Source organism: Pristis pectinata, chromosome 29 (genome assembly GCF_009764475.1).
Source record: "Pristis pectinata isolate sPriPec2 chromosome 29, sPriPec2.1.pri, whole genome shotgun sequence".
In the NCBI taxonomy this organism is placed as follows: domain Eukaryota; kingdom Metazoa; phylum Chordata; class Chondrichthyes; order Rhinopristiformes; family Pristidae; genus Pristis; species Pristis pectinata.
This window is the reverse complement of record NC_067433.1, coordinates 4,189,544-4,212,990: the sequence shown is the minus strand read 5'-3', so window position 1 is coordinate 4,212,990 and position 23,447 is coordinate 4,189,544. Positions and strand designations below refer to the sequence as shown.

The 23,447-nt window shown below is 45.4% G+C and overlaps 1 protein-coding gene across 3 annotated transcripts in view; it reads right to left on the bottom strand.

Moving 5' to 3' along the window:
- Nucleotides 1–623: 623 nt before the first annotated feature.
- LOC127584190 (rab11 family-interacting protein 1-like) overlaps nucleotides 624–23,447 on the bottom strand; it is a 42,703-nt gene continuing 19,879 nt past the window's right edge. For 2 of the 3 annotated variants that reach the window (XM_052040781.1, XM_052040780.1), the window contains exons 3-7: nucleotides 20,402–20,838; nucleotides 15,632–16,418; nucleotides 9,761–11,725; nucleotides 5,948–6,107; nucleotides 624–1,669 (exon numbers count right to left, since the gene is read on the bottom strand). In XM_052040781.1, coding sequence (XP_051896741.1) covers nucleotides 1,481–1,669; nucleotides 5,948–6,107; nucleotides 9,761–11,725; nucleotides 15,632–16,418; nucleotides 20,402–20,838 — 3,538 coding nt within the window. In that variant the 3' untranslated portion in view covers nucleotides 624–1,480. The remainder of the gene's footprint in view (nucleotides 1,670–5,947; nucleotides 6,108–9,760; nucleotides 11,726–15,631; nucleotides 16,419–20,401; nucleotides 20,839–23,447) is intronic. The other variant, XM_052040782.1, reaches the window with a different exon arrangement.

Here is a 23,447-nt window from a genome sequence, read left to right as displayed (position 1 = left end):
CCATCAGCAGAAAAGTTAAGTGGTTTTGTTTTTCACTGGTGAAAGTCAGTAATTGAAGGCAGTAACTGGTGGGCATTGCTGGATTTGCCACTCCAAGCATGCACCATCCCGACTTGGAAATATCACCATTTCTTCATCATTGCTGCTTTGGACCCTGAAACTCTCTCCACAACACTGGAAGCATCTTCACCAGGATTGCAACCGTTTAAGATGGCAGCTCACCCCCACCTTCTCAAGGTCCACTAGGGATGGTCAATAAATGCCAGCAACACCCAGATCCTGAAGTGAAGAAAAACATTGTTTCCACACCCCCCCCCCCCCCACCATCCTGTGCCATCAAGTCAAATATCACTGATGAAAGACTGTTGACCTGAACCATTACCCCACCATTTTTTGTTTAATCTCAGATTCCCAGAAGCTGCAGTTTTGCTGCTTTTCAAACTCAAAATATTTGGTTACAACAGGACTCGGCCTCCATACTAAGGTGACGATGGGCAGGACAAGTAGCAGCCAAAGTCAACAGATCAACTTTTCCCTCAATACCCTGCAGGGTAATCTCTCCCTCCCCCAAAGACAACGACTCAGATAAATGACATTACAATCATGTGTAATATCCTCCCCCCCCCCCCCCCCCCCCGAGTTGTCAGTAAAGGCAATACTAAATATTGCTGGCTGCTCCTCCCCAGTCAACTCAGATGTTCTTCAGACCAGGGTTAACATGTAGTCCTGACACACAGACTGCACTCCACCCCAAACCCCTGGCAACTCAGCTGGCTGACTGCCAACTTTCCCAAGTTCAGGTTTTTGTTTACAAAAACTACAGCATGTCAAATTTATTTTTCCAGTGTCAAATAAAAAGCTGTTCAGTGACAAAAGCGTGTCATAATTTTATACCAATATGGGAAGTCTTGTAACATGGTGACGCACAGATTGCTATGGGGAATAGGGAGGGTCAAAATGCACCGTGTGCAGGTCGAACGCGGTGTGTCTGGGCTGTTACACTCAATACAACGAACGAACCCAACGGGATGTTCAGGACTAAGATCACAACCACTTCACCGCAGGGATGCTCCAGTTCCAAAAGGCAAGCGGCCAGCTGGATCAGATCTGCCCGAGTCCCTTCTCTTGCCCCTCAACCCCAGACAGGGCAAACCACTGAAACCACAAGTGAGGTGACATGATTCTGGAGTGTAATCAGACTTGGGTGACTGCTCTGGAAGTTTAAAGGCACTTGGTCAACACCAAATGGAGGAAATTTGAAGGGGATGCAAGATTGAGCAGAGGCCCCGTTCATCCACTGGGTGGTATGTGGATCATGAACCAGTCTATCCGAAAGCCAACAATGAACAATCCCATGAATAGTTGGTGCAAGGCATAATCTTGGAATAGAGCAGCACCGCTGACTTCTACCTCCTCGCCACAGTGCCTGACCCAACTCCCTCCCATGCCGCACAGTCTCTGCACCTTCCTCATGGGTTAGTTAAGCCACCTTGAGGATGTTGGGGGTTTCCTCCATGACACGCACCAACAGGTTGTCGATGTAGTTTTCCAGCTCCTGCACGTGGCCGTCCTTCTTCGCAATCACGTCATTCTGCTTCAGGATCAGCTGGATCAGCTCGTCGTGGGTGAGCTGGGAATAGGCAGCTGCCGGATCGGATGGATCATAATCCTGAGGATGACAGGGCGAGAACGTTAATGTCAAATTCGACGAGGCTAGGAGAAAAACCTTACTGGGCCGCTGTGCAGCTTAATCCCAAAATAAAGCTTCCTTAAAACTAAAATCCAAATGTAATCAGCATTGGTCTATCTCACTAAAGTGCAAGGATCAAAGTCTTGCCGCTCATATTTTCCTATAACATAGGAGCCCATTTCCCCATAACCCATTCTTACTCATGCCCATCAACTCCTACCACCCACCTACACCAGAGGTAGCTTGTGGTCACCAGTTAACCTACCAACCAGCACCTGGGATGTGGGATGAAATCAGAGCACCCAGGGGAAACCGACTGAGCAAACTCCACACAGCAGAGTTCAGGATTGAGTTACCGGCACTATCTACTGTGCCTGAAAACGACCAACACAAGCAATACAACAGGAGGAAGCCTCAGGTCTGCCTTGGGTGTTCAGCAAGAGGTGGCCAGCTCGATACACCGGCCCATTCCACATATCCCTTGCTTTCCTCAACGTCCCAAGAGCTATCATTCCCAATCTTGAATACAAATCCACTCAGCTGGAGAATTCCTGAGAGAGACAACCTCCCAAGTCAGGAAATCTCTCTGCATTTCAGTCAACCCCTTGAGAGTGAGCCCTAATGGATTATGAGGAGAGACTAAGGGAGCTAGGGCTTTACTCTTTGGAGAGGAGGATAAGGGGAGACATGATAGAGGTGTACAAAATATTAAGAGGAATAGATAGAGTGGACAGCCAGCGCCTCTTTCCCAGGGCACCAATGCTCAATACAAGAGGGCATGGCTTTAAAGTAATGGGTGGGAAGTTCAAGGGAGATATCAGAGGAAGGTTTTTTTTAACCCAGAGAGTGGTTGGGGCATGGAATGCGCTGCCTGGGGCGGTGGAGGAGGCAGGCACATTGGTCAAATTCAAGAGATTGCAAGATAAGCATATGGAGGAATTTAAAATAGAGGGATATGTGGGAAGAAGGGGTTAGATAGTCTTAGGCGAGGTTTAAAGGTCAGCACAACATTGTGGGCCAAAGGGCCCGTATTGTGCTGTACTGTTCTATGGTTCTAATGCTAGACTCCACAGACAAGGAAAACTGCCACCCACCCCCCCCCCCCCCACTTGGCAAAGACTTAAAATAAACTGCTTCAGTTGAAATGAAACATCAAAACCAGTAACCTGACATTTCAGAACCACTGGAGAATCTGGTACCAGGCTGTTTTTGTTTGAAGACCACCATCAGACTGGAGCTTTACACCTTGAGTGAAGAATCCTCCTTTCCCCTTCCCCACTACTGAAAAACATTGCTGCAGAACCAAGTTCCCTAACAAGCACCCCCGCCACTGCCCCTCGCTGGAGAATGGACAACATGGGCCCTCACTGTGTCTGGTGTAAAAGTCTAGAACAAAACCCAATACAATTCCCAACCAAGTGCTGTTCCACAATCAAGGGAAGGGACAATCAGTAACTCTGGGGTCTGCCTGCAGAAACAACTTGCTGATATGGTTTTCTCAAACACAAGGCAAGTGCATCAGGTTGTGAACCACAGGAATAAAAACAAGATCCACAGTGCTTTCTGCTCCATCCAAGCAGGAAATTAAATTAACTGCATGCCTTTAGACCTGTAAACACAGTCAGAAATTCATTATCTCCACAGGAACTGACAGAACTCTTAAGGTTTACACCACATTCTGGCAATAGAAGACAAACATCAAATTGCAGAGGAATTCAGAAACAGATCTTTTCACTAGGCTCAATTTCATGGTTCAACACTGGCACTAATCCCCATCCAATAAAAGCTTCCTCTCCCCATCCAAAACTCTACCTTCTCTTTACCTGCAGTGAAAGATCACTCATTAGTCCAGGTTCCCTACACTCCTCTAACATGGTCAATGGGTAGATCTGCTGTCAAACAGTCATATAGCACTGAAACAGGCCCTTCAGCCCACTGAGTCTGTACTAACCACCCAGTGACACTAATCCCAAATTATTCTCATCCCCCCAGATTCTACCAGTTACCTACATGGGGCTACTTAGTGGCCAATTAATCGACCAACCCACACATCTTTGGGATGTGGGAGGAAATCGGAGCACCCGGAGAAACTCCCATAGTCACAGAGAGAATATGCAAACTCCACATGGACAGCACTGGATGTCGGGATTGCACCCGGGTCATTGGCACTGTTAGGCAGCTCTACCAGCTGGAACACTGTAGGTCAACACACCCTCATGATCACCCCAACTACAGGCTTACTGCTGGCAGACAGCTGACTTGTATTTAAGTGGAATCAGAGGGAGTATTGTTTATAGGCTCTGCAGATTGCAGCACCAGTTCCCTCCCCACCCAAACACTGCTCATGAATGCACACTGATGTCTCCTGGTGACGACATGGTCCCAGCTCAGTAATGGGCATTGATACTGGAGCTGCTTTCAAAGTTTTTCTCATGAGCAAGATCCCCTCCTAGTTACAGTCAGCAGTTCACCTTCAGAACAATATGAAGCAGTTGTCATTGGAGCCTCAATATATTCTGAAACTGAAATTCACCTTTTGTAAACCAAGTTTCCAAAATAAAAAGAGTGCAGTTTGAACAAATTAAAACATCCAAAAAGGTCAAAGTAAATGTGTGCCATTAAACGACATCCAGAGCTCAGAACTTCCCAAAAACTTTTACATGTCAGTTATTTTCTATAGCTTGGAGATATTTACCCAAGAAAGTTTGGATAGATCCAAAACTAGAGGGCATAGATATACAGCAAGGTGTAGGAAGGGGATCCAAGGAAGAACTTTAATCACCCAGAGGGGGGTTGGAATCAGGAACACACTGCCTGAGGGAGTGGAGGAGGCAGAGACTCTCACAACATTTAAGCATCTGGATGAGCAAGGCAGGGAAGGCGACAGACCAAGTGCTGGTAAGTGGGGAGGTGTGTCCCTGGACGCAGTGGGTCAAACCAGTCTGTGCTGAGATCCTGCCAGCAGAGAACTTCCAGCATTTTGTTATATTCCAGTTTTACCTTCCTGGAATATGATTTTCAATTACCAGTTACTGTTCAGCTTCTCAGATACACATGGTTAGGTGACATGGTGACAAACAATTAGAGTCAGTCATGTAGCACAGAAGGAGACCCTTCAGCCCAACTGGTCCATGCTGATTAAGACATCCAACTAAGCGAGTCCCATTTGCCTGTGTTTGGCCCAGATCCCTCTACACCTTACTTAGCCATCTACCTTTTAAATGTTGTTAATGCACCTGCCTCAACCACTTCCTCTGGCAACTCGTTCCATATACTGACCACTTTCTGGGTGAAAAAAGTTGCCCCTCAGGTTCTATTAAATCTCTTCCATGCTCCCCTACACCCCCCCCCCCCCCCCACCTTAAACCTGCACCTTCCAGTTCTTGATTCCCCAACTCTGGGAAAAAGACTGTACACATACACCCTGTCTATGCCCCTCATGATTTTATACACCTTTATATATTACTCCTCATTCTCCTGCACTCCAAAGGAAAAAGTCCCAACCTCTCTCCATAACTCAGACCCACAAGTCCCAGCAACATCCTCGTAAATCTCCTGTGATCTCTTTACAGCTTAAATGGCATCTTTCCTATAGAAGGGCAACCAAAACTTACACAATACTCCAAGTGCAGCTTCACCAATGTCTTGTACAACTGCAACATAACATCCCAACTTCTGTACTTAATGCCCTGAATGACGGCCAGTGTACCAAAAGCCACCTTCACTACCCTGTCTACCTGCGATGCCGCTTCCAGGGAACCACATACTTGTACCCTTAGTCCCTCTGTTCTACAACACTCCCCAGTGCCCTACCATTCACTGGGGATGTCCTACCCTGATTTGTCTTCCCAAAATACAACACCTCACTTATCCAAATTATTCTATTATGTCTGGAAGCTGGTGAAGTTGGAGAGACTGCTCAGGTCTTTCTGGATAAAGATCAGCAAGGACTAACATTCTCCACCCCTCAGGTTGTTGCCTTCAGCTCCTGGCAGGGATGTCAATGGCACATCTTGATAACAATAGTGGTTCACCTGCAAACACAATCCACCCACATCAATCCTTCCAGAGGCAATACAATTTATTAGTACAAGGTCTGGAAACCAGTATTTCTTTTGCATTCCAAGTCTGCTGACACTACAGGGGTGTGGTGTAGTTCAGGAAAAGCAGCTTCTAATTTCACACTTTGATAAAAAGTAGGCATGATCTGTACACATTAGTAATTTTGACTGAATAAATGAATCCATCTTCACCCACCTTGAGAATGGTTTGATTTTCATTTACTGTTAATGAGTGTCCAACAGAAGACTTGGTCACCAACACATCCATATTCTTGATTTTACTCTTCAAATTCTCCTCAGAAGACTTCCCATTAAATCTCGTCTCTATAGCACTCATGGGCTTCACAGGGTGAGGTCTGGAAAAATAATTTAACCGTAAAATTTAGTCATGTTCTCTTACAACACAATGAGGCCATTCAACCCATCAAATGTTAGCTCAGAACAAAACCATTCCCTGATTTCCCTGCAACCCATTCTCTTTCATATGCCCAATAACATTCCCCCACCCAATTCTCAGACTATCCATCCCGAAATTTGGATAATTCAGGGCCAATTAACACCATCAACCCCCAATTTCATGGGATGAGAGGGAAAACCACCTAAAGAAAACTCACATGTTCTCTGCAAGACCATGCAACTCCACACAGACAGCAGAGGTCGGGATTGAACCCAGGGTGCTGGAGCCACGAGGCAGCAGCACTTCCTGCTGTCCCTGTGCCACCCTAGTAGTGTTACAAAACACTAACATCGTACAAAGGTGAGAGGAGATTTTGCCTTCCATTTGCTCAAAAATGAGCAAGGACGGGCTCTCTTTAGCCATCAACTGCATGTTGGTGAAAGAAATCTCAGCACAAAACATGTCCAGTGTTTTTAATGAAAAGATTCCAACCTTTGACACAGAAAAAGCAGGAACACAAAAGCACAAGGAAACCATTCAGCCCCTAACAGCCACTTCACAGGGAGCAAGACTCCTTAACTTCTCATTACGTGAAGTCCCCGGAAGACTAGCTAGCAAACTGGTAAATCGAGGCCACACTCCCACCAAGGGCAACGTTCCCTCCTTTAGACGCAGTACTTGGACATGGAGTTCTCCAGCTGTTACACAGCTGCATGGCAACTTCAACTTCTCCACACAGCAGACTGCTGGAGGAACTCAGGCAACATCTGAGGGAAAGGGATGGTCAACATTTCGGGTCAAGACCCTGTATCAGGACTTGAGTCTTTGCCTCCTCAGATGCTGCCTGACCCCAGAGTTCCTCCAGCACCTTGTTTTTGCTCCAGATCCCAGCATCTGCAGTCTCCGTACACTTACTCTTCTAGGAAGAAAGGACGGTTTTCCTGTATCTGCGCATGACATTAATCATTGATGTACATGAACTCTTTAGTCCACTACTGTATAAAAGCCAATAGATGGAAGCAATGTTCTATCATTTTCGTGCATGGAAACCAGAGCTTTCCCCAAAATATTAATAGTTCTTTGTCATTTACTGCTTCCATTGATGCAGTTTATAAATGGCACCCAAGTTTATTATCAGCAAACTTCAACGTGTAGATTTCTATCTAGTCACAGGGACACGTGGCAAGTATTGCAGGCACCAGGTCCCTGTGGAGCACTTGATTTATTTGTGCAGATTCTGATACTTCAAGTTTCTTGTCAAACTTTAAGCTTTTATTGGGTCTAGTCATCATTTGCTCATTCATCTCCCAATTACCTGGATCAATGCTAGCTCTCCACCCCTCCCCACCCACACATCCTGCCAGCCCTCTACTAGTTCTACACAAAAATAATCTTTCTCTGAACACCTCCCAGTATTTAAATCCAAATTTAGTGTCAAAAGTCCTGAAGACGGAGAGGTGTAACTGTGGCAGGAACATTGTCATGATGGAGCAAAATACTTCTTCCAATCATGGTCCAGTATAATGCAACCTACTCGTACTGTTGTCTATCACCTAGGCTCGTGCACACAAGCAAATATTTGTAAAATGGTGCATGCCAAGAAACTGGACTTGATATTTATTCATATTCCCTTATGACACAAGGATATTCAACTCAGAATCTGTGCCAGCTCACAGAGTATCCCTTCAGTCACATCCCCCCCCACTTATTTCCCTGTAACCGATTCACTCACATGCTCATTAACAACCCAATTCTTCCACCAGCAGTCTATGATACGGGGTAATTGGCAGCAACCAATTAATCCAGTAACTAAGATAGTTGATGCTACAAGGCAGCATAACCGGAGAAGCCACTGAAGCACAAGAAAACAAGGAGCCAGAATTTGCATATGGAACTACTGCAGCTTGGCGCAAAGAACCACAGGTCTGGACATCTCCCCAACCAGTTCTTGTTCAGATTTAAGCAAAACAGCTGCACTCAAAGCACACGTGGATCAAACAAGACCAGAAGGCACAGATTTGGGCAGGGAGATGGAGACAGGTTCAACATTAACTCAGAATAGAACTTGATAAGTAACTTTTTAAAAAAATAGAAAAATCTTCCAGGCAGAAAGAGCAAATTGGAACTAATTGAACACTCCTCCCAAGAAGAGTTAATGTAAAATGAAGGGCTTATTCCAAATGATATCTATTAACATGCTCAGAAGATTCCCTCTTCATACTTATGCTGCCTTTGTTAATACAGTGGCCTGGTGGTTAAATTACTGGAATAGTACACTGAGGCCTGGATTAGTGATCCAAAGAAGAGTTCAAATCTCACCATAGCATCTTGAAATTTACAGTAACAACTCCAATACTACAAATTAAAACGTTCCATTTAATTAACAAAGGTGACCATGAAATTATGGGTCATAAAATCCCATCTGGTCCACTTCCGTAAGAGAGGAATCTCTTAAAGAAAATACTGGAAACATTCAGCAGGTTAGGTAGCATCTGTGGGAAGAGGAACAATTAATGTTTCAGATCCGAGATCCTTCGTCAGAACTGGGAAAGAAATAAAGGTGGTATAAAAAGGGTAATTTCAAGTTGAGGCAACTTGGAGGCAAGGTGTAATAAAAATGGAGATGCGAGATTGCAGATGCTGGAAACTGGAGCAAAACACAAGCTACTGAAGGAACTCAGCAGGTCAGGCAGCATCTGTGGAGAAATGGACAGCTGATGCCCAATTCCCTCTTCAGATGCTGCCCGACCCACTGAATTCCTCCAGCAGCTCGTTTTTCGCTCCAGATCCCAGCATCTGCGATCTCTACTTCTCCGTACACTTACTCCTCTAGGAGAAAAGGACAGCTTTCCTGTATCTGCTCATGATATTAATCATTGATGTGCATGAACTCTTTGGACCACTACTTTAAGCCAAAAGTTGGAAGCAATGTTCTATCATTTCCATACATGGAAACCAGAACCAGAGTTCCTCCAGCAGCTCTTTTTATGCTTAAGGTATTAAAAGGCAATTTTAAGTTGTCTTAATTTAAATTACCCTTTTAATACCACCTTGGTCTCACTTTTACCCTCTACATCTCTTTCCCTGTTCTGATGAACGGTCACTGATCTGAAACATTAACCGTTTCTCTTCTCACAGATGCTCCTCAACCTGCTCAGTTTTCCAGCATTTTCTGTTTTTGTTTCATATTTCCAGCATCTGGAGTCTTTTATTTTAAATTTCTTAAAAGTCAAAAGAGTCCACTGTGGCCAGATTAAGTACAGACATTAATGTGGGTTGATTTTTAATTGCCTCCTCAGCTCATGGGCTGGGGATGGACAACAAATGCAGGCATTGCCCCCACCAAATGCACATCCCATGAAAAACTTTTCCCAATTGTGCCCCAGTTCAGAACTTTGTATAAAAAGTATAAAAGTCAATCCTCCCCCAGCCCCCCCCGCCAACTCAATCCAAACACAACCACCCATCTTCCACTGACCTAAGTGGTTGAGCATTGGGCAGAAAATACCATTTCAGCTAAACAAATGTGGCCATAATTAGTTAAGAAAATTAGAGATGCAGTGATTAAAAAAAAAGCTCAAGGGCATTTTGAAATTCAGCTCAAACCCTCACCTGCGTTTGGAAGGCACTGCTGACCCACTGCTCTGTGAGGGAATTGGTTGTGTCTCCGTAGGCAAAACCCTTGCCTGAAGCAGCTTCTTCTGACCAGAGTGTTCCACTCCGTGAGAACTCCCTGCTGGTGGCTCTATCAAGGGAGGGTCATCACGCACAGGGCATGCAGACGGTGACAAAGCAGATGGAGACAGAGGAGGAACCAAGAACCCAACAGAATCCAAAGATGCAGGGGAAGCCTCAACCTCACCAGAAGCAAAGTCAATAGACTCAACCAGTTGGGTAGAACTGGAAGAAACCACAGCTGAACTCTCAGAAGTCTGCAATTCATGCTCTTCACTCAAGTGTAAAGTACCAAGGCCAACCTCTAGAGTATTTAGTTTGGTAACATCTGCTGTTAGTTCTGGATTAGCAAAATTAGCTTTTGTGAATACTTTTTCACTTTCACTTTTATCAGCAAGAGCTGTGCTCTGATCAAAAGATTCTCCCTCCCTTTCAGTGAAGGTCACTTCATAGTCACTTTTGCTTCCATTAACCAGGTCCTGTAAGTGGGCACTGCTGTCATTGGTCTCGATCCTCACAATCTGCAAGTTATCCAGATCATTGGAATCACTGGTGATATTCTCAGTTGGATCTGGTTTCAGGTCAAAAGGACTCTGTGCTTGTACCTCCCAAGCCAGGGTCACAGCAGGTGGAGTTAGAGGCTCTGGAGATGGCGACCGACTGCCAGCCTCTGTTCCTTGTTTGTCTGTAAAAGCGTCTTCTGTAGAACTTTCCAGCTTCCCAGGAAGGGCCAGGTGTCCAGTAGGCCACAGACTGGAAGGACTTTCCCTGTTCACATCCACCTCCTCCACCACGGTAACTGGGTAGTCAATGATCCCCTCTGTAAAACCACCCCTTGAAATGGTGGTAGGTTCAGACTTAGCTACCAATGTGCCACTGCAGTCATCTTCCTTTTGGTCAGTCAGCAAGTCATTAACAGAATTCCCCACAGCCAAAGTGGTATCAGTCCCTCCAACCATAGTGGACTCTGCTACTGGCTCCTCACTACACTCATCTTCCCAATGAAGAGAGATCAAGTCCTCTAGTGGTTGTCCCTCTGCAGACTGGAATGAGGCACCATTGGCAACAGTTTTGTTTATTGTGGTCACACTCCTTGGTGCAGGAGTTGGCGGAACCTTCTGCCTCTGGACTAACAATGGCTTCTGAGCCAACAGTATCCCTGAACGGGGCAAACTGCTGCGGGGTGGCACCTTGGGTGGATCCACGGAAAGGTTGGCTTCTGACGTTGGGACGGGATTAAGGTCGATTAAGGCTGGAGGATCCACAGACATCTTTCCTTGTGAAGTACTACACCCAGGCATCTCCATCTCCTGCTCACTGCTCCCACTCTCAACTTCTTCAGTGTTCTCAAACTTGCCTTCTGGAATAGTTTCAAGTGGAACATCTGGAGATAAATTAGGTCGCTCACTCAGACTGCTGGAGTCATCCTCCCCATTGTACGAGGATGGCTGGTCACTGCTTGCAGCCAGTTCCCTTCCAGTCAACTCTTGGAACAAACGTTGGGCTGACGTCTTACTGCCCTGTCTGAGTGGTGTCTCAACTTCCCCAGACCTTCCCTGAACAAGCTCAGCTGTGGAGAGCTGGCTTGTTTGGGCATCTAAAGATGTGGAAGAAGAGCCAACATCAGGAGGAGGGGAGGGGCAGAGCTCATCTACGCAAGATGAAGATTCCAACGAGTCCGACTTGGCGTTCAATGAAGAGTGTAGAGCTTGAGCAGATAGACCTGGGGTAGGTGGGCTATAGGTCAAATGGAGGCTGGAAAATTCAGAGCCCTTCAAGCCTATGGCAGGAGCTGAGCTAAAGGGGTCATCTACAGCAGAAGAGGAAGGAGAGTGGGGCTGGGATAGCAAAGGAGATGACAAAGAGTTGGCTTTGGTTTCGGCCTTTGGAGACACGTCCAATCTGCAAAAAGGACAAAATACCAGTCAGCTGGGTGAAGCATCACCGTCTCTGGGGTAGTTTTGGGGAGAGGGTCTGTTTCCCCTTGTTAATTAAGCAAAATACTTTATTTACTATCAGTACCTTCCAAGTGTCTGCAAAGTCCCCAATGGAAAAAGTAGAGGGAACCTTTACTAAAGCTATCATCTGTGGATTCCTTTACATGGAACTACTTGACATGTTGGTGAATGTTTCTACTCAACTCAATTCACCACCTCACCTATTCCATCATCTCAGATCAAATATTAATCATTTAATCAAACATTCACCCTGAGCAATGTCACTCCACAAAAAATAAATCCCAAAATGCACAAAAGCAGAAAAATACAGGACAAACTGGAAGAAAATGACCAAACCAGATTCTGGTGGCATAAATGATTCAACAAGATGCAAAAATCAAACTGCATTTGAAAAATTCACATCTTAAGTTAGTACAGTGAAAGTTTGATCATCAAGTGCCACCACTGTTGGTTTGCTTGACAGTCAGTGTTTCAACAGGAAAGTCCAGCTTTACTGTAGTCACATTGGGGATACCATTCTCACTGGCATGATGATTTAAAGTTTCACTTGTTCTCACCATTATGGATGCATCATTTAATTTGCTGGAAATAATTTTCCAAAAACTTTATTCTGATGTAGTTTACCAGTGGCGAGACAAAATCAATCCAGGTTGCAGTTGTGGAACAGAATCCAACTACTTGCTCCCCAGAGCAGATCCCAGTCACACTTGATTCACGTCAATTTATGATCATTGCAGAATAACAGGTGCAAAGTTGGTGCTGTTGACAGAAGACTAAATGGCAGCAGAAGCCAGGCCTGTGGACAACGTTGCCTGCTTATACTGCGATCCCCCAGCTCGAGACTTGAGAAGCCTGAGCAGTCACTGGTGTCATCAAGCTGGGAACAAGCCTGGCATTTGTGCCAACCCTGGTGACTTCAAAAACCAGGCAGCAAGCACACAGAAGTTGAAGATGCCACCAAACAAACAGCCTTTCCTCACCATGCTGCTACGATGACATGTCAAGGAGGGATGAGGATTGAACCAAAATGATCCTCCCCCTTCCCCCAACGGTACTGAAGTAGCACACTTCCATCTGAACAGCCCGACTCACCAAGAACTGGGAAGTGAGATCACCCACAAGGTTGAATGGTCACCTGTTCACTCAAACCTCTGCCATTCTTTCGCCTCTCTCCCCCTCCCTCTGATCCCACCAGGAAATGTACAGAGCCCTACTTGGACAAAACTGTACCCGAGGCCAAGTTGTCCAAGCTCTGGTTAATTGCTGGGGTCTGACTGCTCCTGTCCAACTCAAGGAGCCACCACTGTTCTTTGGTTTAGAGGTGGGATAGAACAGAAGTGCTTAGAACCTAAACAGAGGACCACAGACAACTGTCAATCTCACATTCACATTCCATAGTTTGACTGCTTGAGCCTGAATGCAAGGAATCCAACCCAAAGATGGGTATTAAGTCCGTCCCCGCAGAACTTTGCATCTCAAGCACCAAGAAAACACCCAGAGTGGAGTTGTATGCAATACTGGAAAAGGTCACACTAAGGGAGGTGCATTGGACAGATACCAGTTCCGGTTGGTGGAAGGGCATTAATAAAATCATGCAAGGTGAGAATGGAGCTTTGTAGGGGGCAGAGACAACAAATGGAGCTCCCCGCAAGGCCACGTGGTTCTGGGAGGTTGGACATTGGCGTGTGTGGAAAGGAGGGCGCAGGGAGAGAAAAACTGGAGATGTACATTAGCAAACCACCATTATAGACAGACCAAAGGACTGGAAGGGGCAGGGGTCTGGAGTTATAAAGGCCAGAGTGGGTGCAGGTTATAGCTCCATTCTCATGAGAAACCATCTGGCACCCTTCACTGTTGGTTTCTTTAAATTTCCATCTCACCCCACCACCAGATCTCAATCCGTATCCAATTCTACTAATGATTGAATGTTGAGTTGGATTTTTCCCCAAACAGAAACAATCTGCTCCAAAGGCCATCCCTTCCTGCAATCCCAAATGGTGACAATTTCTCCCAGATTTCCATTTCAGTGCCAGCTGACTAACCAAATTACCGATTTCAATGCCCGTGCTTGGTCACGTCATGATTCAAATGCACAAGGTCCCAGACACACAACTCCTATCTCAATCTCAGCACCATACTGTCCCACTTACAGGCAGTACTTGCACAAGGGACATAGTTTGGCTATGGCTGGTGTTGCACAGTTCTCCTAATAGAACCATCAGTGCAGGCCACCAGTTTTATGTGAGGAGCATAGAAAGATGTGGGGTAGAAAAACCCCACAACAAATCCAGCACAAGCTTCCTCAAGAGAGAGAGCAGGCAACTTTGGGGGTAAGGCCATAGGAACTTTAGTGGTTTACCTTCTCCTCCTCCCCATCCATAATGCATTTGGACAGGTCTCCCACAGCCAGCGGGGGCAATCTGGGCCAAATGGCCCCCCTCCCATGCTTCACTCTGATTCCTACACCAGTCCAGCAGCAGCAGGGTGCAACAGAGGGCTCCGCTCTGCAGTGAATATTGCTGCTCAAGCCTCAAGGTCCAAGCAGTGTTGGGCTCAGTTACAGAATCAGAGTTATACTGCACGGAAATAGGCCCTTCGGCCCATCTCATCCATACTAACCAAGTTGCCTCTGAGCTAGTCCCATACATTTCCAATTCAAATACCCATCTAAATGATGTTTAAATCTTGTAATTGTACCTGTCTCTACCACTTCCTCTGGCAGTTCATTCCATATACCCAGCACTCTGGGGAAAAGTTACCCCTTAGGTCCCCTTTAAATCTTTCCCCTCTCACCTTCTTCCAGGAGAATCCAGCCCATTGAATCAAAACCTTATCCACCATCAAGCACATCAACCAATGGTGCATCGTGGTGAAGTGACCAAATCAAAATCTTGAAACTCCATACCCAACACCCCTATGAGCAAAACCATAGAACACAGGAACAGGCCCTTTGGCCCACAATGTTGTGCCAACTTAATTATTAAATACCTAACTAAACTAATCCCTTCTGCCTACACGAGGTCCATATCCCTCCATTCTCTGCACATTCATGTGCCTATCCAAGAGCCTCTTAAATGCCTCTTTTGTATTTGCCTCCACCATCACCCCTGGCAGGGCATTCCAGGCACCCACCACTTAAGAAACATGCCCCACACATCTCCTTTGAATTTACCCCCTCTCACCTTAAATGCATGCCCTCTAGTACAAGACATTTCAACTGTGGGGAAAAAGAGATACTGGCTGCCTGCTCTATACCTCTCACAATCTTAAACTTTTATCTCCCCTCAGCCTCCTCTGCCCCAGAGAAAACAACCCAAGGCTGTCCAACCGCTCCTTATAGCACACATCCTCTAATCCAGACAGCATCCTGGTAAACCTCTTCTGCACCCTCTCCAAAGCCTCCACATCCTTCTTATAATGGGGCAACCAGAATTGAATGCAAAATCCCAGGTGCAGCCTAGAGTTTTTAAAGAACTAAATGTAGTGTTCAAAAAATGGGCTTCTATCACGCCCCCCCCCACCCCCCCAGCACAGTACGGAATGAACAATAAGTGCAGGTCTTAGCAGCAACAGCAATGTCCTGTGAAAGACTGAAAAAACTATGGCACCAGTAGAAAGGAGGAACATTCCTGTCGATATTGAGGACTGTTTGAAAATATTCTTCATGATTTGAGCTTCAATAAGAGGAGATAAAAGTCTAAAAACGCAAAGTCTAGGGGGACTTCTCACAAGAAACCAAATGAAGGTGCAACTACCGGGCACGTGCCTACCGACATCTCTTCCAACCTTTGAAATGAGAAACACCCACCTCCCTCAAAGGCCACTCGTAAATACATTTGTTAAGGCTTACTTGGGTTTGACTGCTGCTGTCCTGCTTGGCCACAGAGAGGAGCTTGGTGGTTTCTTCGCCTCCGTGTCAAAGGGGTTCTGCGAGTCTTTTGTCCCAGGAGCTTTGACAGCATCCGTCTTTCTGGAGAACAGAGGGATTATGCCTCCTCGTTTGTGCTCCTCCTTTTTGGTCACTGCTTCGACTTTTAACACGTCAACCTCTGGAGTAGGCTGAGCTTTCCTCTCCTCTTCATCCTCATTGTCCTCAAAGGGGTTGAGTGACTTTGCACTGCCCCCAACGACATTGGCAGATTCCGCATTTTTACCCACCTCCTCCTTCCCAGCACTCCAGGGTAAACTGACATCTTTCTCCTTTGGCCTGTCTGACCTTTGGGCAACGGTCAGGTCACCCGTGCTCCCAAAGTTCTGGGAGGCCGGAAGAGTTGTCGACTTCAGCACTTGGACGCTGGAAGAAAGTCCACTGCTCGTCTCAACTGAAGTAGGGGACATCTTGGATGGCAGGTCCTCCAGAGAAGTGTAAAACTGACTGTTCGACAGCAACTTGGGATCGCTCTTTGGTTTCGAGTGGGCAACGGGGTTTGGCTCCTCTGTGTAAACGTGGCTGCCATTAATGCAGAGATTGGACTGCGACACTGGGTCACCCTTTGGCCTCAGACCACCAAAAAACAACAAAGTGTCCTTTTTCCCCCCGGCTCCCAGTGCAAGATTCAGCTGCTTGGTATCTGCACTTGAGGTCCTCTTGTGGGTCATAATTTTCGGTATGAAGAAGGTCTTGTTCGAGCTTTCCTCTGAAAATTTAAGTAGTGACAATTAATGCCGCTCGTATGATACTCCCAACGTGGACCCATTAATCTCCTGGCACGTTCCCTGGTGCTCTAGAGGTTAGGATGTAGTACACCCCTCCCAAGGCTCAATTTTAGTCAGTAAAGCAACATCAATATTTTCCAGAGTCCCAATAGCATGGAAACAGACCATTTGGCCCACCATGTCCACACTGACCTGTGGGCACCCATCTGTATTTATCCCATCTCCCAGCACCTGGTCCATGGCCTTCTATGCCCAGATGATTCAAGTGCTCATCTAGACACTTCTTAAATGCTGCCAGTGTCTCTGCTTCCACCACTCTCTCAGGCAGTATATTCCAGGTACTCACCACTCTCTGGGTGAAGGTCCCCCTCAGATCTCCTCTACATCTCTTCCCACTTATCCTAAATCTACATCCTCTAGTTTTATCTATCTCTGATATGGGGAAAAAGAGTTTCCTGTAGTTTAATCTATCAACACCCCATAATTTTATACATCAATCACCTCTTGCACTCCAGGGAAATGAGAACCAGTCTCTCCTCACAACTAAACACTCAATCCCAAACAGAGAAGGAATGGTAGCGATTACAATGAAATCAGGACCATCCACTAATAGCAAGATAAGCTTGATGGGCTGAATAGCCTATTCTCCCCATTTATTTTGCAGTTACAATATAACTGAGGCAGTGCAGACTGAAGCAATTCAGGGTTGGGGATGCAGAGGAGAGTGGCTGCAAAAATTGCCACCAGCACAGTTTTAGAAGCATCAAGAGTCAGGCACCCCTTAATGACACTCAACCTGGATTAAGTTGAGTACAACTATGGAGCCCATCCTGCTATTAGTGGATGGTCCTGACTTCACTGTAATCTTTAACATTCCTTCTCAATCTGGGATTGAGTGTTTAGTTAGGAGAGATGGGGTCTCTTTTCCCTGGAACTGAGGTGGTCAAGAGGGGACGTGATTGAGATATACAAAACGATCAATGGAGTGGTTTAGGGAGCAGTTATAAACACTGCAATTGCAAACCCCAAGACCCACATTGAGACACCAGTTCAAAACCCACCAAGGTGGCTGGGGAATTTAAATTCAGTTAATGGCTTAGTGCCAGCTCAATGGAACTTCTGAATTGTTGGGGGGCGGGGGGGGGGGGGGGGGGGGGTGGAATCGAAGGAAAACAGTCCTGATCACTGTGTGCCTGCCTTGTTTTTTTTTTGGGGGGGGGAAAGAAGAGGGAGGGGGTGGTGGTGGGAAGGTGTTGAACTACAGAACCAGAACAAAATGATTCTTAACTGACAATCCCCTCAGTACAGGGGACCATTTAGGGATGGGCAACACCTGTTGGTTATGATGGTAACGTGAACATTACCCTCACCAAAAACAAGCACTTGGGAAAAGCACAGCAAGTAGTCCGATTGCAAAATTCTCCTTTACTATTTTTTTCCTCAGAAGCAAATACAGAACCTTATGATGAAAACAAGTACTTTTAAATCACTGTACTTGTAACATTCTCTGCACTGCCTGTAACAGCGGGGACAGACAGCTGTGCACTGTGTAATAATTTCCTTCAGCAACAAGTTGCCAACATCATTCCTCGTCCCACTGCATCCCTGCCAAGTGGGATTTTTTACCCTGCAGTCACCAGATCACAACCTCCATAACCAAGGCCTCTGAAGGTATTTAACTCTCCGTCAATCATTGACCCCTCCCTGCCTGCTCGGTAACCAGTGAGAAATGTTTACTGGGCTGGACCATCTGACTAGGTTTCTCGACACTGGCACTGGGGGACCAGATCAACATTTAATGAACTGAAGCAACTTAATACCAAATAATATAAAAACAGAAAATGTGGAAATAATCAGGTCAGGCCACATCTGAGGGAAGGGAAACTGATAACATTTCAGTTCAAAGATTGTTCATCAATTCTAACTGTTTCCCTTCCTACAGATGCAGCCTGACCTGCTGAGTAGATCCAACTTTTTGTTTTAATTTGAGATTTCCAGCATCTGCAGTTTTTTTTTAAATTTTCTTTTGCTTAATATGAAAGTTGCTATCCATTTTGCATCATAAACAGGAAGAAGAGTCATGTTTTTTTAAGTATACAGCTCTTTGCCAACAAATGGAGGAAGACTGCTTCAGTTCATTGACGTACACACAACCATACAGCACAGGAGACAGCCATTCTGTCAATGGCTCTCAATGAGGCAGCAAATAATCAGTTCCACTATCCAGCTCTTTCACCACAGACCTGTATTCATTTCCAGTGTTTACTCCTTGGACCCTGAAAGTGTTCCTTTCTCTCGCAAGTACATCAAGGATATCTTCTTTGCAATGCCAATATCTGGCTCAGAAATAACATGGCCACTCATTCAGAATCTGCTCTAAAGCAGACTAGAAAATGAGACAACTGGTTTCAAATATCTTCATTCAGTGAACAACTCGCAAACACTACCTTCGAGGTTTGGGGGGGGGGGGGGGGGGGGGGGGGGGGGGGTGGTTGGTTGTGGAATCTGTTGATGTGTCCACCTGTGCTTTAGTAATTCATGAGTTACCACTGTAGCTTTACAATTTAGCCTGGTCACTTTGTAACCACCTCCTCAGTCTCCCTTTAGGGAGGTTTCTTGTCAAGACACTTGACTCTCTGGCCTGGAGGGTCACTCAGTTTGGGCACTGAAATTAGTCCATCACTCCACTGTATATGAATGCACTAATAAGCTGAGTAATTACCCATTACTGCCACTCTGCTACAAAAGTACATGCATCTCTAGATAAGCACTCCAACACTTTGCAAGGCAAGCTTCAATCTTGCACGTCCAAACTCTGTTGCCTGTGCCCCAACTGACACCAACCCCTGATCAACTCTGCATTGTGGCCCCAGCTCAAGAGATCTTAAAATTCTCACTCATTGGTCACGGCATATCACTAGACACGTAAATAAAATCTTCTACTGTTGAAAGTATCCTGACTGGTTGAATCATGGTCGGGTACGGCAATTTGAATGCACAGGAACGCAAGAAGCTGCAGAGAGTAGTGGACTCAGTCCAGTACATCACGGGCACATCCCTCCCCACCATTAGTATCTAAAGAAGGCACTGTCTCAAGGCAGCAACATCTATCAAAGATCCCCACCATGTGGGCCATGCTATCTTCTCAGTTACCATCAGGCAGGAGGTACAGGGGCCTCAAGTCCCACACCACCAGGTTCAGGAACAGCTACTTCCCTTCAACCACTACCTAAGTATAGTAACACTACCACTGACCACTTTGCACTACAAAGGACTTTGTTTTCTTTTGTTCCAATTGTGTCCTTTCTTGTAAAAATTGTATTAAGTTTAATTTGTTTTTCTTGAGTGCTGCTTTTCTGATGCTAAGTTCCTGTATGCTGCTACAAGTTTTTCATTGCACCTGTACACGTACATATGGCAATAAATGCGACTTTGACTTTTCAGCCTCACCTTCCCCTTCCTGCCATGTAAACCAAAAATCTCACTCCTCCCACCATTCCACCCCCCCCCCAGCCAATTCCCCAGCCTCTTGCATTTCCCCCCCAGTGGAAGCCACACCCAAGGACCCAAACAGAAGTCTCTCCAAACTTAACCATCTCCCATATCATGACAAACAAGCCAGTATCACCTGTCCAAATATCTCCCAATGTAGCTCACTACACAAAGACCCTTTGGCCACTGCTTGCTCTGCTATTCAAAGTGGATCCAACCCTGGCTTCAGTTCCACTTTCCTTTCAGGTCCCCCATTACTCTCGGCACCCACGAACCAAAATATCTGGCTTTCGTGATCTCAAATACACTTGGTGATTCAACCTCCCCTTCCATGTGCTAGATGATTCCCAATGATTCACAAGCCTCTGGGAGAAGACAAATGTCGTGCAAAGTTCCCATGAAGACAGTCGAGACACTTTACTATAAAGTGATTGTATTAATGCAAGGTTTGTTGCAAACTCTGCTGCTCTACCTTCAGGAGAGTTGTGCAGTTGTACTTCAGTGAAGTCCTCATCACCAAAGGCCCTCGCTTTCTTGGCAACACCAGTTGGAGAAGATGGTCCAGTGGGTATGACAGACATGGACTGCGACAATGAGGTCCGCTGCAGGTTTGATTTAGGTAGCAGCATCTTCAGCTTGGACTTCTTCTTCTTCTCAGGAACCACATCCTCATCACTGTCAGCAGGGGCACCAATGCTGGGAACAACTGCCGACATGGAATCGGAGAACCCTTCCTTCTTCTTTCCCTTGAACCTATCCTTCAGCTTCCCAAAGGTCGACCGGGACTTGTCCTTCATCGAGAGGTCAAACATGCTGGCCGTCATGTTGTTCCGAACAAACCGGATGTCAACTTCGATTTCCCCTCGTTCTTTCTCCTTCTTCCCGGGCTTCGAGTGCAGCTTATGCCATCTAGCAGGGAGAAGAGAGGGGGAGAGGAGAGAGTGGTTAGAACAAAAATGATCATCAGCCACCTACCCACAAATATGGCAAACCCTCCCCAGAAGAGGACATCACTCTGCGATCTCTAAGAGGTAGTGCCATCCATCACTGGGGACCCTCACCATCCAGGTGATGCCCTCCTCTCCTTACTACCATCAGAGAGGTGGTACAGGAGACTGAAGACCCACACTCAATGATTCAGGAATAGCTTCTTCCCCTCCGCCATCAGATTTCTGAAGTCTATGAACACTTCGTTATTCCTGGTTTTGCACTATTCTGTAATTTACAGTAATTTGTCTTTGCAAAACAACAAATTTCACTACATACAAGTCAGTGATATTAAACTATTCTGAAAAAGTACTGAAATGGGAGGATCGAGCAGATAAACAAGCAGCTGCAGAGATGGTGCAGGAAGGAGGGCTTTAGATTCCTCAGTAGAGCCAGGACCCATATTCTTGGGGGGGTGGGAATTCTGGAAGGAGGGGAACCAGAGTCGGAAGGGGAAGTTAGAATAGTAAGCAGAAAAACACAAGGTCAAGCAACAAAAGAGATTAAGGAACAGTAACAAAATTAACAGCTGTATCTAAATGCTTACAGCATTTACAAGGTAGAGTTTTACTGTACCTTAGTCATAGTGTCATACTACTCCATGACTAAGGTACAGTAAAACTCCTATAGTCTGACACCCTCTGGATTTGAGGTGCCAGCCTGGCAGATTTTCCAGATAATTGGATGTTATTCCCATTAATTCACAATAAAGTAGCCAACGTAGTCAAAGACCCCACCCACCTGGGTCATTCTCTCTTCTCCCCTCTCCCATCGGGCAGAAGATACAAAAGCCTGAAAGCACGTACCACCAGGCTCAAGGACAGCTTCTATCCCGCTGTTATAAAACCATTGAACAGTCCCTAGTACGATAAGATGGACCCTTGACCTCACAATCTACCTCATCATGGCCTTGCACCTTATTGTCTGCCTACACTCTGTAACTGTAACACTTTATTATGCATTAAGTTGATGTTTTCCCTTGTACTACCTCAATGCATTGATGGATGGCATGCAAAACAAAGTTTTTCTGCTGTACCTCAGTACATGTAACAATAATAAACCAATTCACTTGTTACACAGTAGTAATAACTTTTCCAGTGATCACTAAGTTTAAAGGGAATGTGGAAAACAAGGCCCTGCTGAGCAGGTTGTCAAACCATCAGGATCTCCAGACAATGAGATGGTGGATTATCAGAGTTTAACAGTAAATGAATTAATAGTACAAACAGAAGTAAATAGATCTGTACTCATTATTACAGAAACAAAAACTGGGAACTAAATAGGAAGGAGACACAAAAAAAGGCGTTGGTGTAGTACTATTAATACACGGAGGACATTTAGTGCAGTGAGAAGTGATCTTGATTTGAAAGACCATGTAAAACTTCAATCAATTTGGGTCAAGCTGCAAAACAGCATACCAGTGCACAGGTAGGAGTTATTTATAAGCTACCAAACTAGTAGTAATATTAGATGTGACATAAATCAGGAAATTAGATGCAATGCAACAGGAATCACAGGAGACTTGAACCTAAATATTATAGTAAATTTGATTTGTCCAGTCCCTGGTAGATGAATTCACAATGTTTACAGGATAATTTTCTAGATCAAAATGTACAAGAACTGATTCGGAAAATGTCTATTTTAGATCTCATTTTGTGCAATGAGAAAGGATTGGTTGCTACTCTTATTGTCAAGGGACTTTTGGGGAAGAGTGATCATATTATGATGGTTTGAAAGTGATGTCGTTCAAAACGAAAGTAGAATGTTACATCTAAACAAAGGAAACTAAGACATGAAGGGAGAGTTGGCTGTGGCTGATTGGGAGAAGCCGCCAAAAGGTTTGATGATAGACAGCAAATGGTTAGCATTTAAAGTAAAAAGGAAATTTTTTTTTTAAATCATGCTTTAAAAGGCATGCAAACCTCAACAAGAAAATAGATGCATCTGTGGCTGTCAAGAGAAATTGGAAATAGCATTAATTCCAAGGAAGAGGCTTACAAAGTTGCCAGAAATAGCAGTAGGCACAAGGGCTGGGAGCATTTTGGAACATGGCAAAGGAGAACCTTTAATAAGGACGAATACAAAAGTTCACTGATGAGAAACAAAAAAAAAAGTGCTTTAATATAAAAGATAGAGGCAGAAATAGGGGAATTAAAGAATTACTTTGCATCCATCTTCACAGAAAGACTATAAAATCCAGTCACTTTTACAGAATTAAGGGTGCAGTAAGAATAAGGAACTGGAGCTCACTATTAGCCAAAGAACTACAGGAGTTGCTAAGCTTGAAAGTTGAAATCTGAAGGAGCTGCTGATTCAGGCCTCATTTTGCAAGGTCTGGCTGCAGACATGGTGAAAGCTGTTGTGGCCTCGTAATGGATGTCGGTCACTGATGTCTCCTGAAGTGGAGATGGAGAAGTCAAGAAAGGAGAAGCCAAGAAAGGAGAAGCATCAGAGATGGCGCTCGATGGGGTGGAAGTTAGTGGCAAGGGTAATGAGACATTTGAGTTCTGATTGAAAACAGGAAGCTGCAC